Raw genomic sequence first — 17870 nt, 5'->3', positions numbered from 1 at the left:
GATCCTTAGATAATAGTAGCTAATCTTTCCCAGTCTTAATATTTTCTATTTTTACCTGGAAGCCCCCCTCCCGAGAAGCCCCGAGGTACATTGCAGCATTCTGATGCATATAAAATGGATGACAAAATTTTAAAAAGGCAGATTTAAAACCAATTAGGAGACGTGAGATAGAGATCACCAGCTTCCAGGGCGATAACTCAGTGCAATTAAACATTATGCTTACCTTGAAGCTTTTGAGAAGCCAAGCCAAATTGAAGTGCATCAGGTCATATAGTTTTTATCATTCAATAAAGCAAAGATATATATTTGACAGGAGATATATTTTTCTGTTTCTCAATTTTAGGAGAAGTGGCATAATGGACAGTGGCTGACAAGTGTTTACAGAAGATAGGAATATTCATTAAATAAATATATAATTCTTATAACAATCCCATAGAATACCATGGCTATATTATTTAATTGTAATGTGAATGAAACATTATAATACATAATAGTGGTCATATTAAATAATTTTAATTTCTTTGGACATCTATTTCTGTCTGGCTTTTCATGCAAAGTTATCTGACTGAGTCTTCAGGATGGTCTTGGGAGGGAGATTTTATCAAGTACATTTATCAAGGCAAGGAAGTCAAGGATTAGATGTGCCACAAAGTGACAGATTACAGGTTATCACTTGCCCTAATGACTTCATCTGTGGTGCTTTTTTTCTGCCCGCCATGTTATATGCATACTGGTGAAAGAACGTAGAACAGTTGTTCTCAACCGAGGGTGATTTGCAGTGTCTCCCTGGAGAGATTTTTCATTGTTGAACTTTGTGGTGGTCATCACTGATAACTAATGGGCAAAGGCCAAAAGACCCATTAAACATCTCATAATGCACAGGATGTACACAACAAAGAATTATGTGACCTAAAAATTCAATAGTACCAAGATTAAGAAGCACTACTCTAAGGGATGGCCAATTACATTTGCCTTTAGACTATTTCATTCACTATCATATAACTCAAGCAAATTTTGGCAACTACTGAAATGCATTCAATTTAGCCTTGAGTTCTTTGGCTTAATATGGCAGCTTTTGTGCTAAAGATTTAAAGAACTTTTCATTATGTTTCACAACCAGATAATAGAGGTTGAAAGCTAATATTTATCATAAAAATGGAACAGTCTGTAATAAAATGCAGGCCGGTCATTGGTTCTCTCTTGAGGTATTATGAGTGCCTGTAGGCAGGGTCAATTTTTATTTCTAAATTATAAACTTTGAATCTATTTAAATTTTGGATTAGTATATATAGCAAACCATAGAATCTGTGCCATGAAGCTAGGAATGATAAAAAAAAAAATCTTTAAGCAATGAGTTTCCAATTGGTCTTTTTGACCATGAAAGAATTATAGGATTTTCTTAAATACTTACATCCTGGTAGGTTGATTGGACTGAGCTATCTCTGTGACTTAATTTGGAGGAGCTGAGTAAACTGGCCTGTTGAGTGATTTGGATTTTAATGACTTTGATGCTCAGATATATTTTCTGGAATAATTATGTAACAAGGCAGTGCATTACATCACCAGATTCCTCATTTTCTTAAAACAATGGCTTCCCAGTTACTTCTCCCTTGATCTTTCAGTTTTTATGTTTATGTCACCAAGCATCCAACACTTAGGTTGGTCATGTGTTAATTTTATAGGCTTCCTCTAGGACAAATGTGCAGAGTGACAGAGTGTCATTGGTCCATGGCATAGCTCTCACCACATGCAGTGAACTTTTTAATGTCTCTGAGAGGCAGGCCTGTGAATGTTCAAAGTTCAAAACATTGATTCATGTAGTTGTGGAGTTTTCAGAAATTTTGTTCTTGGTCACCAATAAACTAGAAGGCTAGAGCAGCCGATGGTATAATTTGAAAGCCTGAGAATTAGAAAACCAGTTGTAGAGATTCCAGTCTAAGCCTGGAAGCCTGAAAATGAGGAGTTCTGAATATGGGAGAATATTGATGTCCCAGTTCAAGTAGTAAGGATATTCAACCTTTTGCTTATTGTTCTTTTCAGGACGTCTTCAATGGATTGGATGAATCCTACCAACATTGGGGAAAGATACATGCTTTACTCAGTTCTTCAATCTAAATGCTAATCTCTTCAGCTAACACATTCAAAGACACATTCTGAAATAAGGCGTAACTAGCTACCTGGATCGCCCTTTGCCCAGTCAAATAGACACATAAAATTAGACCAAACCCATTCTGTGCACCAATGATTTCCTCAGCTACAGCCAGTCATCCTTTTCTTTGAATTGGTCCCTCCGCCATTTTTACTCAAAACTGACAGGGGAGCCAGATGTGATATTTTAGGCTTGTAATACCAAGATGCAGGAGAAGCCTGAAGAAGGGACTTACCACAACTTCAAAGGCCAATGTTGACTTCATATCAAGGTCCTGGTCAACCTGTGGTACAGAATGAGACTCTAAGCAATCAAAGAAGCAGGAGACTGACCTGGTTTTCTTCAACCCTGATCATCCTTTTAATTTTAATCACACTACCTCAGTTTCTGCCATTTTTTTGCTTTTTATAGTTGATGATTAGTAGTTATCTCTAGAGAAACAATTTTAACCACTGACATTTCACAAGCCGAGTTTGGTCTTAGATGTGCTGCAATTGTTTTGTTTTGTTTTGTTTGTCATCAGTGTGACCTTGTGCAAGTTATTTAACGTCTAAAAAACTGTTGTCTCATGTATAAATAAGAATATTATTAGCATCTTTTCTTTATACAGCCAATATGACTTAGAAAGTTAATGTTGATTTCTTAAAACAGTAACTCATGAACAGTAATTTCTCAGAAAACATTAACTATTTCTATTTGACTTTAATTGTATAAGAATGGGAAAAAAAAACCAAAATTGTGATATTCTTTAGAAATGTTTTTAGATTTCAACCTCCAGCCACCTTGCCTGCGGTGAAGCACTAAAAATAAGCAAATGAACATATTAGCTGTATCAGCATCCAATATTGAGAACTTTTTATTGTTAAATTCTATTATCTTCTAACAGAAATGTCTCTTCTTCATATTTCTACCCTTTTGGACAGTCTAGCCACTGCTGGCCTTCTTACAGAGCTGACATCATCCTGGCTAGGAAAGATTTTAAAAGCCAGATCTATCACAGTTGTAAATTAACATACTTTCTTCAACCCAGCAGCTCCACCTTCAAGGACCTAGAGGGCAACAGCCTGAAGGATAGTGGGCATGAGGAGAGTGACCAGACTGACAGTGAGCATGATGTCCAGAGGAGCCTGTACTGCGATACTGCTGTGAATGATGTCCTGAACACCAGTGTGACTTCCATGGGATCTCAGATGCCTGACCATGGTAAGGGCTGGACCATTTTAAGTTGAAACTATGTGCTCCAAGGAACCCAGATTCTTTCTAGATTCGTTGTCCTACTTTACTGCCTAGCATATGTTATTAGTTTGTTCACCTGTTAGCAGCATCTAGAGAGTTTTGAGATGTACAACATCTACCTCCTTGTATAACGTTGGGGCATTTTATAAGCTGACTGCATCCTCATTCTCTTTAATAATATCTGCACTGAACACATAGGAAGTAAGCAGATGCTTTCTCACCAGGAATAAATGACTGTTTATGCTATAGTGCATGGATTCAGCTGATCAATTAAATTGCATAGAACATAGCTCCAATGAGACCAGAGAGGTGGGGTTTCTTTCTTTACTAGTCTGGTTAACTTCCCCTAGAGACTGTTCTCTGCTCACAGATCATGTAGTCTTTTCTGAGGATACAAAGCGCTAGACTTTACATTTTGCCCACAGGGTTGCTATTCCAAAGCCACAGAGCTACTGCAGAAATCTATGTCACTGCTTACAGGGGAGGCTAAGATAATGTGCCTGACTCAATGCAAACCCTTCCATTATTGTGAAACGAGTCTCAAAGCACATGTAAGGAGCCACATCCTCATGTACGAAGAGAGTCTGTTTTTATGAACCCATATACAAGTACTTTTAGGAAGACATGCTCTTTAAAACTGTGCTAGGCAGAAAGCAGGGTATTAAAACACTAGCAGAGTTTAGCTGAGGCAGCTTGTTCATATCGACTTGGGCACAAAATGTCATTTTCAATATTTTAACTGATGTAAACATGGTATGCAACCAGCCTGTCTTTTCCAATTAAGACGTATGAATTCAATTTGGTGTTTAGGCTGAGTGAAGCTTCAGAATGCTTGGCTATGTCTTGAGAAAAGCTAGTCTCATGCTCAGCTGGAAGCCCTACTGCTAAAAGTCTTAAAGATGAGAAAACAAAATCTGGTGATTCCGTGCTGCTTTTCAGCTGTCTCATTTGACTGTAAACATCATTAAACTCTTTTGTTTTGGTTTTCTAAATGAATCCAAAAAATGCCCGATTCACAAAACAAAATGTTTTTCATGGAGAAAAATTAGCCAGTGTAAATTCTATTAAATTGTCTAATCCATTCCTCCTCAGGAGATTCACGTGTCAAAGTCTGTAATATAGAGAGGTCACTTCCAATTGTACCCTGCTTCTTTCCTTAATTGGCAAGTGGTGACATCTGCAGAGATAATATACTTTCCGGGAAACCTTACTATATGACTAAGGATGAAAAAAAATTAAACATTTATATAGCTGAAACAGAGGCAATTTAATTCTCAGAGGATGCAGACAGATATGTATCATTTCCTACTCATGTGTATCTCAAAGAAAGGCTTTCTTCATTTAGATATGAAAGGTTTTCTCTTAGATGCTCTCTAAAATGAAATTACTTCAGGAAAGAAAATCACCGTAATTGATTCTCACTTTATGCCTGGCTAGACCAACATCTGTTTTAATTTTTTGTCACATTTCTCTAGGAAAACACTATCAGTGGGTTGCAGCTAGATGCTCTGAGTGTTTCTTACAAATGTAGACTGAATAATGGCAAGAATATGAGAAAATGAACGTGACAGCATCCAAAGACCCTCTTACATCAACATTGATGATGTCACACACACACATGCATGTAGTCACATTTTCCTTTGTTATAGCATTTTGGCAACATCTTTATTTTTTTGTATATTTGGTTTACAAGCTGATAGTTTCATTTTTTAGGCATTTTTATTAGATATTTTCTTCATTTACATTTCAAACGCTATCCCCAAAGCCCCTTATACACTTCCCCCCACCCTGCTCCCCGACCCACCCACTCCCGCTTCCTGGCCCTGGCATTCCCATTTACTGGGGCATATGATCTTCACAAGAACAAGGGCCTCTCCTCCCAATGATAGCCGACTAGGCCATCCTCTGCTACCTATGCAGCAGAAGACACAGCTCTGGGGGGTACTAGTTAGTTCATATTGTTGTTCCTCCTATAGGGTTGCAGACCCCTTTAGCTCCTTGGGTACTTTCTCTAGCTCCTTCATTAGGGGCATAATTTCATTTTTTCATTATTTTTATTAATTAGGTATTTTCTTCATTTACATTTCCAATGCTACCCCATAAGTCCTCCAAACCCTCTCCCCCTATCTCCTCCCCCCCCCCCGTTCCCACTCTTGGCCCTGGCGTTCCCCTGTATTGAGGCATATAAAGTTTGCAAGACCAATGGGCCTCTCTTTCCACTGATAGCCGACTAGGTCATCTTCTGATACGTATGGAGCTAGAGACACAAGCTCCCAGGGGTACTGATTAGTTCATAATGTTGTTCCACCTATAGGGTTGCAGATCCCTTTAGCTCCTTGGGTACTTTCTCTAGCTCCTCCATTGGGGGCCCTGTGATCCATCCAATAGCTGACTGTGAGCATCCACTTCTGTGTTTGCTAGGCCTTGGGGGCTTTCTGAACCCAAACTTGAGTTGATCTTTTTGAGTTTGAGTGACAAAAGAAATTGTACTCCTCTTGTTTAAATCTCAGTCTTTACCTTATGATACCAACAACTACTTATGATTTTATACTAATACATAACTGTGTATTCTAAGCCAATCTCAGGCTTTCTGTAAGAACTACAGAAAGCTAACTTGGGTTGATTATTAGTACTCAAAATAATGTGAGAAAAAAAAAGTCTAAACCAAACCCCAAACCAAACAATGAAAGAAAAACAACAACAAGAAAACAATCAGTGATTCCAACCATTTACATTTTATGGTATTTATTGTCTCAAAACTGCATTCACATAAGTGTATATTATTTTATGCTAAGGCTCACTAGTTGAAAGTCACTCCCTGGGAGAATTTACCATATAATCCTGATCTTGAACTCTTCAGACAAAACCCTGAATCTGATACTTCTCTTTGTTTGTGAGAACCATTGTAACAACACACCACATACAACCAACAAAGGATATAAAGTCTTATACCATTCTATTGGAGGAGCTTGGCTCATCTTAGATACCATAACTGTGGGTATTTATGAAATGTCTACTTTCCACATTAGCACTGTCCCTTTCTCTGTACACGTGGGAACACGTATTTGATGGGAAATCCCAGGACCGTCAAAATGAAAAGGATTTTTATGTACCCATTATTTTTTTCCCTTGAGCTGGCCGAAGTGGCTTCTTATATAATCTCATTGTATTGTCAGTATTTAAGATGGTGCAGATTATATTTGGTCCGCTCCTTTGGAGAGACACTGGAGCCCTAGGCTTCACTGAATTGCCTCAAATACCTTCAGTATTTGTTTTGATAATTTTGCTGTAGCATGTGAATGCTCACTGTGAATGACAAGGGGTTTTCTGTCTTGAATTAAAGGCCCAATGTCTTAGTTTTCAGTAGCTTTTCTGTGAGAGTCCTCCTAGGCAGAGAAACTCTAGAATTCCTATGTTCAGTGAGGGAAGGAGACTATTTAAAAGACTTTCAGAGAAACTCTAGAATCCCTATGTTCAGTGAGGGAAGGAGACTATTTAAAAGACTTTCAAATTCAAAGGAGAAGACCCAGATGTTTAGTCACTGGAGAGTTTGGATTGTATATTTCTTACTTCAGAAAAACATATGTGTGATGTGGGTCAGAATGCCAGGGATAAAGACAGTCTCTGCTTTCTACATCACTCTAAACCATGGCATCTCTCTTAACAAGTTTGAAACCAGGTCAGTAGGTGGGTAAACTTGTTGAGCTTAATTCCCTGGTTGCCACAGAACTCCAGCTTTTTATTTGCCATCCATCATGCCCATAAATTAATATGGTTTCTGTAGGCTTCTCCCCAGTGCTGTGGATATTGTGACTTCCTGGAAAAGAAGATGTTCTTTAACATAAGCTTCCTCTTGACACACTATATACAGTTTACAATATTATCTCTCAATTGGTCTCAAAGCATCTTGAGAACAAGTGTTACCAACATTTAGCAAGCTTCTTTTCTGACTTGGCTACTAGAGTGATGTAATGCTGAGCTTAGACATCACATCTCTCTCTTTTTTAAAATTTTTATTAGGTATTTTCCTCATTTACATTTCCAATGCTAGCCAAAAAGTCCATACCCACCCACCCCCACTTCCCTACCCACCCACTCCCCCTTTTTGGCCCTGGCGTTCCCCTGTACTGGGGCATATAAAGTTTGCAAGTCCAATGGGCCTCTCTTTCCAGTGATGGTCGAGTAGGCCATCTTCTGATACATATGCAGCTAGAGACAAGAGCTCAGGGGTACTGGTTAGTTGTTGTTCCACCTATAGGGTTGCATTTCCCTTTAGCTCCTTGGGTACTTTCTCTAGCTCCTCTCTTAACCAATGCATTCCCTACCTGATTTTATTCAGTCAGTTTACCATTTTCCTGAGAAGAATAGTGACTCCTTTAATGCCTAAAATTGGCAATAGGGTAGCAAGCGATGGCTGAGGCTCCTGATTTTGTTGCATAATTGAGGATGTTAGCAGATTGAATCTCTCCTTAGCCAATTTTTTTTCTCTGAGACGAGTAGTGCTGGCCTTAGTAGATCTCTTGCTTCCCTCTTATTTTTTTTTTATTTTTACTTTTGCAAAGCCATTTATGGTGATGTGGATATTGCATTATGCTTAAATGTATAATATAGATATGAAACTAAAGTTTATGGGGAATCATATCTTAGAACTACACACTAGTTCCAAGTAATTTGTTTCAAATCACACTCAATTTACTTATGATTTTAATTATTGATTATAAATTCATCTACTCAAAAGCTGACTCTAATTGCTCTAATATGCACCTAATTTGAAGTTCACTCCAACACTGAGTTGGTTTCCTTCCCATACTAATTGGTATCAAATAGAAACAATACACAGAAACTTACAGTGATGGTTATCAGTGATGTTGATCTGCCTTTCTCATCTAAGAACACCCAATAGCAGATAATCATTGCTTCATTTAGGGAAGAAGGTTTGTATTATTATTATTATTAGATATTTTCTTTATTTACATTTCAAATGGTATCCCTTTTCCTGGTTTCCCCTCCGAAAACTTCCCTCCCCTCCCCCCTTCCTTTGCTCACCAACCCACCCACTCTCACTTCCTGTAGGGAAGAAGTTTTAACAGCAAAGTGTTAAGTTCTGCATTTTGCTTAACTTATTTTCAAAGCTCATCACCTAAATATTATTTAACGTATTTTCTGTGTAAGATATGGATCAGAAGAACTTGGTGTGCACCTAATGTGACCGCTGCTGCACCACTGCCATGAAAATGTCCCATAGTCTTCATTCTATACATAGACTAGTGTCAACCACAAGTATATTAAGATGTTTATACTCAACACTCTACCAACAGCGTGGAATTTCATTTTCTCTAGTCTTTTAATGAAATTAGGATTCAATGACTGGACATCTTTCTCTTTCTCCTTTTCTATCCCCCTGACTTACCTTTCACCTCACTAAATTTCCAAACACTCATTTCAATTAATCTCTTGGCAAAACAGGGAGTTCCCAGTGGAGGATATTTTGTGACATTGCAAAGCAGTATGCTGCTGGGCTCCAGAAATTGTATCTCTGTCCAGATGTTCATAGAGTAATTGAAAATTCCATTTTATCAGAATAGCATTTGCTGTCAAAAAGTTTTATCTTTACTTCAACAAAGAGGTTGATTAGATCCCCCTGGACCTGAATTAGCATCTTTGAGGCTCGATATACTGTTTTGCAATTCATGTGGTTATTTCTTTCCTCGTTTTGCTCATATAGAAACTTTTAAAAATATCTTCATCTTATCACAAATATACACACTAAAATGTTTAATTACTTGAACATAGAATCAGGTTTACAATGTTGTCCCAGGTGGTATATAGTGTTTTAGTATTAAATATTAAGTAGGCATAAGACATACATAAAACACACTAATTCTTCATTCAAAAAATTAAAAAATAATACATTTATTAATTTGTGTATACGTGTGTGGGTGTGTGTCTATCTCTCTGTGTGTGTATGTGTGTGTGAGAGAGAGAGAGGGGGGAGGGAGAGAGAGAGAGAGAGAGAGAGAGAGAGAGAGAGAGAGAGAGAGAGAGAAAGAGAGAGAAAGATAAAGAGTAAGTTAAAGCATTGACAAACATGTTTATATCAGAGGACAACTTGGGGAAAATTGGTTCTCTTTTTCTACCATGTGGGTCCTGGAGATTGAACTGTAAAAGCCTATATACTAACTGACCCATCTGCCACTCCTCATTCAACAATATTTTTGAGGGTTCATGTGTATGGCTCTGAAAAATGAATGTGTTAACTCTGATGTTACTGACCTGCTAAAATACCATGATTTTACTTTGCCTTATTTACGGTCTACTGAGATGACTCAATAATAAAATTATTAATATTATGCCAATACAAAATACTAAAAGATATTACTTTATAAAAATATCTCTTGATGTAATTTGCACAACAATATCAGAAACATTTTTAAAAATACTTGTTCTGAGGTTGAATTTCCTATTCATCTTATATTTCACCATAGGATGATAGGTTCTTTACTTCAACTTTTTTCTGATGCCCAGAAATATTTATTTTTCTCTGTGTTAAAAAGTTATTTTTAACTTTGAAGCTAGGGAGAGAGGTGAAAGGTGGAGCTTATCTTTTTGTCAACTACACTGTTGTATTAGATAATAGGATTTCTATGAAGCATTCTTTATATTTTATTAAGGCAGTCATTGATTTCCTTAGAAAGTTGTTGTAACTAGTAAAATATCTTTGACATTAGCAGTTATTCACTTTTCTGCAGTTATTCATCAGTTTTTCTTCATGTAAGACATTTGGAGTAAAACCAGCTGATTATCTTCTTTCAAATAGGGAAGTACACCCCCCCCCCCGTGTGTGTGTGTGTGTGTGTGTGTGTGTGTGTGTGTTACACACAGTATTTTTGTAATCCATTTGGAAGTTTTAGTTGTTTCTTACTCAAGGTCATTTGGATTTGCAAATTTACTATTAATACCACTTAAGATAAAAGATTCATTATTTATCCAGAGAATGCCATGAGCTATCTTGATTAGATTACCCTATGAATTTCAATGTTTTTAAGCGCTCAAAGAGAGAGGAGGGAGCACAATGAACAATTTAGAGTTTGAGTCTGTAGGAGTTTATGAACCAGTAGCATAAATGGTCCAGTATGGAATAGATGGCCATATGATCAGTGAAGAAATCAATTAAGATTATTTGAACTGGAAAGCAAAATGCATTTTAAAAGATACTTTGGTGAAATGGGATCCCATTGGAGAAATAGCAGGAAGCCCAAGATTATATGCTAGATAAAATTATGCTCTTTTTGGGTGATTTGCTAGGTGAATCTTTTCCAGATGTTGCATGCAAAAAGTAAGTTCTGTAGGCTAGGATTAATAGATATACTGCCATTAGGGTAGCAGGTAAGAGCTAAGTAAAAATGATGGCTTCTTAATTTTTTCTACTCTTGACTGATTTCTCCTGTAAAAATGTTTAAAGGACTTGAAGTAAATATGTGTACCAAATACGTATATAAGTAAATCATTTCCTAATAAGAAATCATAGCGAATTTTATTTTAAAAAATATATCTTTGTATATACATACTTTTACCATTTATTAAATATGGAAGAATATTTTCACGTGAGTTTACTTATTTATTTTTACATAAAGTGTTAAATACGGCATAGATATTTTATACTGCAGGACATAGAAACTTATTTTTTTTTAAATTTAGTTTACAAATACTATGATTTTTATAACCATCAATGAAGAGAACACTGCTTTGTATAAAAAGCACAGCACAAAATGACAAAAGTATCAGAATTCTTCAGTATCATGTTCTAATCCCAAGCCAGAATTCTTTTATAATTTTTTAAAATGAAACTTAACTCAGAAACTCAAACATCACATTTTAAAATAAGGCATTCCAAGATAATATAATTCAAAATATACTAATTTAATATTCACAGAGGAATTATGGAAGAAAAATAATAAAAGCATTTGTTTTGTGTGATAAAGTCCTGTTGTTTTCTATAACAACAGCACAATAAACGTGGAATTTTCTACCATTCAATATTCTGACCAAGGCTTCAGGTAGTGTTAGTTGATGGTGTGTGGTGCCATGGTATGCACAATGCAAAGTACACATCTTGTGCCGTAAGAATCAGAGCTGCAATACTATTGCAGGATTCAACATGAACTAGCATTGCCCGAAACACCTCAGATTGGCATGCCTCTGATTCACCTTAATTTGTGGTTGCTCTATGTCCAGAGATATTTAACTGGTGTCATTTTTTTCTACAGTCACTTGATTCTATATGGGATTGTGACCCATAGCCTAAGAGGCTATATTACTGACTGCTTCACATACTTCAAAGATGCTCTAAAATTGGATGATCATTATCCTTTTGAAAACTCTCCTTTTATTTAAACTTATTTCTGTATACAGTCATATAACTATGAACCATTATCACTCACCAGGACAGAGAAGCATGAGTCTAAACACAGTGTTTAAATAGTTGTATTTTTTGATTCTTTCTCCTTTAGTACATTTACTATGAAATAAATATGGGGAATTAAGTATGCTAACAGTTTAAGAAGCAATTTAAAGACTATCAGAATTATACAGCATCTTTTAGTATGTGGGCACTTGCAAGTTGGCTTTTCTTTTGCCATACCTTTTTTTCAGTCATCAAGAATTAGTTTTTTCCCCTGGTGTTTTCAATCACTGTCCTCACCATGTGTCTAGTACACATCGAGCCAGGGAAAGCCTACTTGATATAGCCACACCAAAAAGGTACATTTTCTACAAGGAAATATTTTCACTTTTTCTTTATGTAAGACTTCACAATAAATCTCCAGCTTAGAAAAAAAGTAACAGCACCAAATACCAGGTCAGATAATGTTTAAGTTGGCCTCTGGGGCAACGAGAAATGTTGCTTGTTAAGGTACTATCTATCAACAGGCTCTTACAGAGATGTTTTCAGAGGTCCTAAATAGTCTAGAAGTTGGTCATACATGACCTTCTAAAACTCAAGGTGGGTGGAAATGACACTTTTTTTTGTAACTTGGAAGAATAGTATCTCAAAAAACAATTATTCTGCTAAGTGAATAGAATATAAAATTGTTCTTCACAGTGAGGGGCCGGGAAGATGACTCAACAGGCAAGAACACTGGGTTCAAGCATGGTGGCCTGAGTTTAAATCGTCAGAACCTATTTGACAATTTGAGTATGATTTCCCAAACCTGTATCACTGTCAGTGGTGGAAGGTTGCAGAAACTCAGAAAATGGTTGAAGCTTACTGGCTACCAGCCAAACTCAAGATTTACTTGGAGACTCCGTCTCAAGGGAACAATGCACAGAGCACCTGAAACCCTTCTCTTGTCTCTGTGCTTTTATGCACATGTACACACACATCCGTTCTCACACATGTGTGCAATACACCCCCCAAGAGAGAGAAATTAAATAAATAAAACAGAAGATCGCTAATGACATGGTCTCTAGAGTTATCAAGCATATCTTTTGAGGACAGCCACTTATGTGTTGGTGACAAACTCAAAAGGACATTGTGGGAGATTTAAGGTTTTGTGATGAACTCTGGACATCATATAGAAATAGGAAGGTCAGAAATCTACTGTGTGCCTAGAAGTGCGTTCAAGCTGGCATGTAGCAGAGGTGACTTGAAAGGCACTGGATCCACGAGGTGCTAAAGGAGTTTATCAGAAATCGAACTCTGAATTCACACTGCCACATTGGAAAGGCTTTTAGAGAGACTGTCTCTTAAGGGTTCCTATAATCAGAAACAATACTTCTATTTTGTTACCCTTCACAAGGTTTGGTAATAGGCAGGCTGCTAAATAAAAAATATATAATAGACATGATTTAATTGTAAGTTTTGTTGTTTTTAATCTAAGTAAAACCCACTTCAAAGCAAATGAGACTACTTGGATTCCTGTCTCAACTTAACTGGAGAAATTTCCACCTGGTTGAAGTTAGAGCCCTATACATAGTTTATGGGCTCTTAGTCCAACTGGCTAAGCCCTAGTGGCTTTCTGAACTGTGGCCTAGAATCTAGTCTCCAAGTCTTGTGGGAGTATAATTGAAATCTGGTTTGACTGAAAGGATAATTTATAATGCTGTTTCTTTTAAGTGAAAATCTGTAAGCATACGTTGCTCTAATTACCTGGGAAAACTTGGTAGCCCTAATTGATTATAGCAAGGCAGCTTCCCAGGCATTAGTTTGCAAATTCTAATTCTGTGCCAGCAATCTACTTTCCAACTTCTCTGTGGCCATTCTCTCAATCTCTATACTTCTCTTCCCTTCAATAGATGTTGGACGACTTGCTTTCCTTTCTGCTCTTCAGTCTGTAAAATTACCAACCTGTGTGAACAACAGAATCTTTCCATTTTAATACATGGGAAAGAGAGAGAAGGGGAGAGATGTAGGTTCCAAGATATTTAGACTGGTCAAACTGTTCCAAGCTATCACCACCTGCTGTTTTTAATCATTAATGAGGCTGTCAGTTAGCTTTAATCTGGGAGATGAACCAAAAGAATGGTTTTGATTTTAATTTAATTTAAAAATGAGCTTATTGAAACAAAAAAAAAATGCCTTCAGCTTCTAAGAGTCAGGTCGTACCCTGGTGATAAACCAAGGTGAGCTAGTGATAGAAAGAGAACTATTACTGATATGCAAAAGTAAATTATTTTAAACTCAGGCAACTTTTGTTATTGCCATGACTAGCCAGAAAATTTAGTTCTTTTAATTCAAGCATTGATTGCATCCCACAGACATGCTGCATATAAATATCTGTTCCATTTTTTTCTTTCTGGGAGAAAAACTGATGTACAAAACAGTTGAACAGCTGTATTAATGTCAGAATACAAATTGATGACAAAGTCCAGAGTGCAGCACAAAGTACAAATTATTTCTCTGGACTCAATGCTCATCAAACTCTTGGTACATTTCAAAACAGTTGTGTGATTATCTGTGAGTTTTGTATAGTGTGTGATTTTGCTTAGTGGCAAAATGAGAACTCAGAAATACAATGCCTAAGCACCAAGTAGATTTCAGAGACCTATATCCAGGCCTCTGTGAGGACTGTCAGTGTAGACAGTTTCATTGTACCTGTCTTGAGTTTCAACAAACACTTTCAAATTTATAATTTACTTAAGCTAAAATTTAATGGAAAAACAACCTTCCATTTGATTTTTTTTTAATTGTAGAAAACATTACCATTGGGCCCTAGTTAACTCCAGGGTAGTTGCATCAAATCATACTAGTCTGCTAACACAGCAAGTGAGCACTTTCTGAACTCAGCTGCTTATCACTCTATTCAGCTAATGAGTCTGGAAACAGCCTGAACTACCAGAGCAGGCATCAAGAAACCAACACTTCAAAATCATCATCTCCTATTTATCTTTTGGTGTTTGCTTTGTGATGCCAAGTAGTAACTCTTAAAATTGTCTGTCCAGACTTTTTAAAAGAAACACAGTTTACTCTACGGATTGTGTTAGTATAGTGTTTCCCATTATGAAGGATAATGACTGGCCATTTGAGTAACATTTGAGTGATTGATCTGGATTTTTCTGGCAAGTGAAATGCCAGAAAAGTTCTGTAGTCATATAATTTACAATGTTTTCCAGATTATGATAGTATGGAAGTGGACCACGATTGTTTGCACCATGTCTACATCTTATATTCACACATGTATCTGTTGATGGTCTGCAAGTCCTATCACCAGGCTGTAGCTGCAGCAAGCTTGCTAGAGTCTGTCTACCTAGTGTTTTGGACTGAATTTTGAGTAAAGTTAAAATTCTGTTTTGCTTCCTGTGTGATAATGAGTCAAAGATCAGTGTTGTAGTTTTGGAAGGAGGAAACATCTTCAAACAAGTGCTCCTTAACTCAGAATGATAGGTTGTCAGATGGTCCAGCCCACTATTGAAAATGCTGCATTTCCATAAATTAGATTGGGGAACAGTAGTCTTTTTTTTTTTTTTTCCGAGACAGGGTTTCTCTGTGTAGACCTGGCTGTCCTGGAACTCACTTTGTAGACCAGGCTGGTCTCGAACTCAGAAATCCGCCTGCCTCTGCCTCCCCAGTGCTGGGATTAAAGGCGTGAGCCACCACACCCTGTTGAGGAACAGTAGTCTTTATCCCTGTTAGTTCCCCATTCCACTCTCTGTTTGGTAAGCCAAACACTTGGGGATAACTTTATCATTAAAGAAATATCATTGTGAGCATTTGAAGCTCGTTGTACTTTGTCCTTTTGCTTATCCTCTAGCAACTTGTAGTGTTTTTTTTTTCTTTTGTATTCTAAGAATTATCTAAAATAAATGATTTATAGATCCTGTGGGACTGAATCTCTAGGTAAGAAATTAGCTGTCTCTTAAATGAGATTTACAAAGTCAGAGAGTATCTTACATAATTTCGAAAAGGAGAACATTTTTGAAGGGAACAATATTAATCAACATCTAGGATCCTTTAGAGCTTAAAATTCTCATACCAGAAATTCAGCTATGGAACCAAATGTTGAACCTGTAGCATTATTGAGTTGTTCTGGCATCCTAAATGTCCATTGTCATTAATATAGAAGGATTGAAACATTGGAATCTTGGAATCCTTGTGATATGCAATGGATACTATATTATTTATCCTTTACAGCAATTCTAAGTGGTAGACAAGTATAGAATTAAAAACAAAAATCCAAACAATGAAAGCCATTTGAACTGAGGAATAAAGATAGACTCTCAGTAGACTGAGAATTGTACAGAAAATTAGAATGAGGTGATGAGAGAGCAATGACATAAGCTCCACATATCTGTGGTTGAAACTAAGATAGGCAGGGATATAATGAGATATAATCAAGACATCCTTTCATATGCCTGATGTAAGTAACCCTTATAGGTAAGCCTGGGAATTCTGCTCCTCATTGGAGTCTTCTAGGTACACAGTACATTATAAATATAGGGTGTAGCCATTATGAGCTGGCTCTAATGAAATACAAATACTTTAATACTACTCCATAATACTCAAGATCAACATTACCAGTCTTGCCACACAGCATAGGATAAAAGAATACAGACTTTGGAAAAGGACACGTCTAAGTCCCATGTTAACCTTTGATAATTGATGACCGAGGACCTCAGTTTAGTCACTCACTTTTTTCTCATTTGCAAAATGAATGACAGAAATTACTTGTCAAGGTAGTTATGAGATGACTCACTGTCTATTTTCTGCCAAATAGTAAGCACCCGAAGCATAAACAGTAGATTGAGGCAGTGACCTAGCCTTTCCTTTCTGTTTAATCTCAGCATCCCTATTATCCAAAACGCCATATCTGTGATCCTTTGAACGGAGGCCAAGGCATTGCATTTCATGATGATAGTTCAAATTTCAGGCACCCCACTGGAGAACAGTGACTATATGTCTTCAAATTCATATTAAGTTGTAAATGAATTTTACTAGATATTGTTCCAAACGAGATTATGGAGAGTTGCAGGGAGGATGACTTTCTAGATACTGAATACAGTCTTAGAGGATGGGAAATGCATAGAAAAGGGAGGCCAAGCAACCTCACAAGTTTGCTTAGAGGTATCAGTGTCCTAAAGAACACTTGATAGTTGTTATTTGATTTACTTACTATGAAACGTGTAGATGTTCGAAAGCTCCATTCCCTATCCAGTCATTTTTGTGAGTCATCCCTCTTGTGATATAAAGAGATTATAAGATATCCATGAATGATATGAAGTGAAGTCTGGGCTAATGTAAATAAAAATTAAAATAAAAATACATAGATTCTGGAACCCTTGTGAGGTAAGCAAATCTCTGTTTTGTTTTGTTTTGATTTTTTTTTTTTTTTGGTAGTGGTGATTCTCCTTAGCCTTCCCTAGGTCAAACAATGCACAGCTCAGTCCCTAGGATCTTCTGTATTACTCTTGCCTCATTGCTCTTAAAAGGCTGATAAGTGGCAGATATCGCTGTGATTCTGCTATTATTGCTGTTCGTATATCATGGTCAGATTTTCACACACACACACAAAAGAAATAAAAAGAAAATACATTTTTCATTTCTAGTTTTCCTCTAAAAAGTCACCCTACAAATAAAGAATATAAAGAATCCCTTCTGTTCTTTTTCTATTCTGAGAATGCACTGAAAAATGCCCAGCTCCTACCTGAAAGGTCATATCTTCTTGCCATATGAATGAGCTCACAGCAGGTCTATGGGGATACTGTCATCTGAGAAATGATAGGGATTTATGTTTCTCTGGATTTTTTTGCCCCTTTTTGTAGTGTTAAAAAATGTGAATTTGTTAATGATTGAAAAAAGAAAACCTTCAACCACAGGCTCTTAAAATCTTAGGGGAGAGCCACTCATATCAATGAAACGATAAATGAAAAAATAATTCTACCCTTGCTTTTCTTAGAGTTGCTTGTCATGTATAACTTTCAGTTAGCTGGCTCACCCTTACTGGTTCCAAGCTACTGAATCTAGCTAGCAGGCTGCAGTTTTGCAGCATAA

The 17870-nt window shown here is 36.8% G+C and overlaps 1 protein-coding gene across 6 annotated transcripts in view; it reads left to right on the top strand.

Annotated features, from left to right (window-relative positions):
• The window catches only part of Pcdh19 (protocadherin 19), a 106185-nt gene that overhangs the window by 60424 nt on the left and 27891 nt on the right, over positions 1-17870 (top strand). For 3 of the 6 annotated variants that reach the window (NM_001105246.1, XM_006528559.4, XM_006528556.4), the window contains one exon: positions 3183-3352. In NM_001105246.1, the coding sequence (NP_001098716.1) occupies positions 3183-3352 (170 nt within the window). Of the gene's footprint in view, positions 1-3179; positions 3353-17870 lie in introns of all 6 variants that reach the window. The other 3 variants (NM_001105245.1, XM_006528557.4, XM_006528558.4) reach the window with 1 other exon arrangement.

The sequence above is a fragment of the Mus musculus genome, chromosome X (genome assembly GCF_000001635.26).
Source record: "Mus musculus strain C57BL/6J chromosome X, GRCm38.p6 C57BL/6J".
NCBI classification, from domain to species: Eukaryota; Metazoa; Chordata; class Mammalia; order Rodentia; family Muridae; genus Mus; species Mus musculus.
This window is presented reverse-complemented; position numbering and strand designations above follow the sequence as displayed.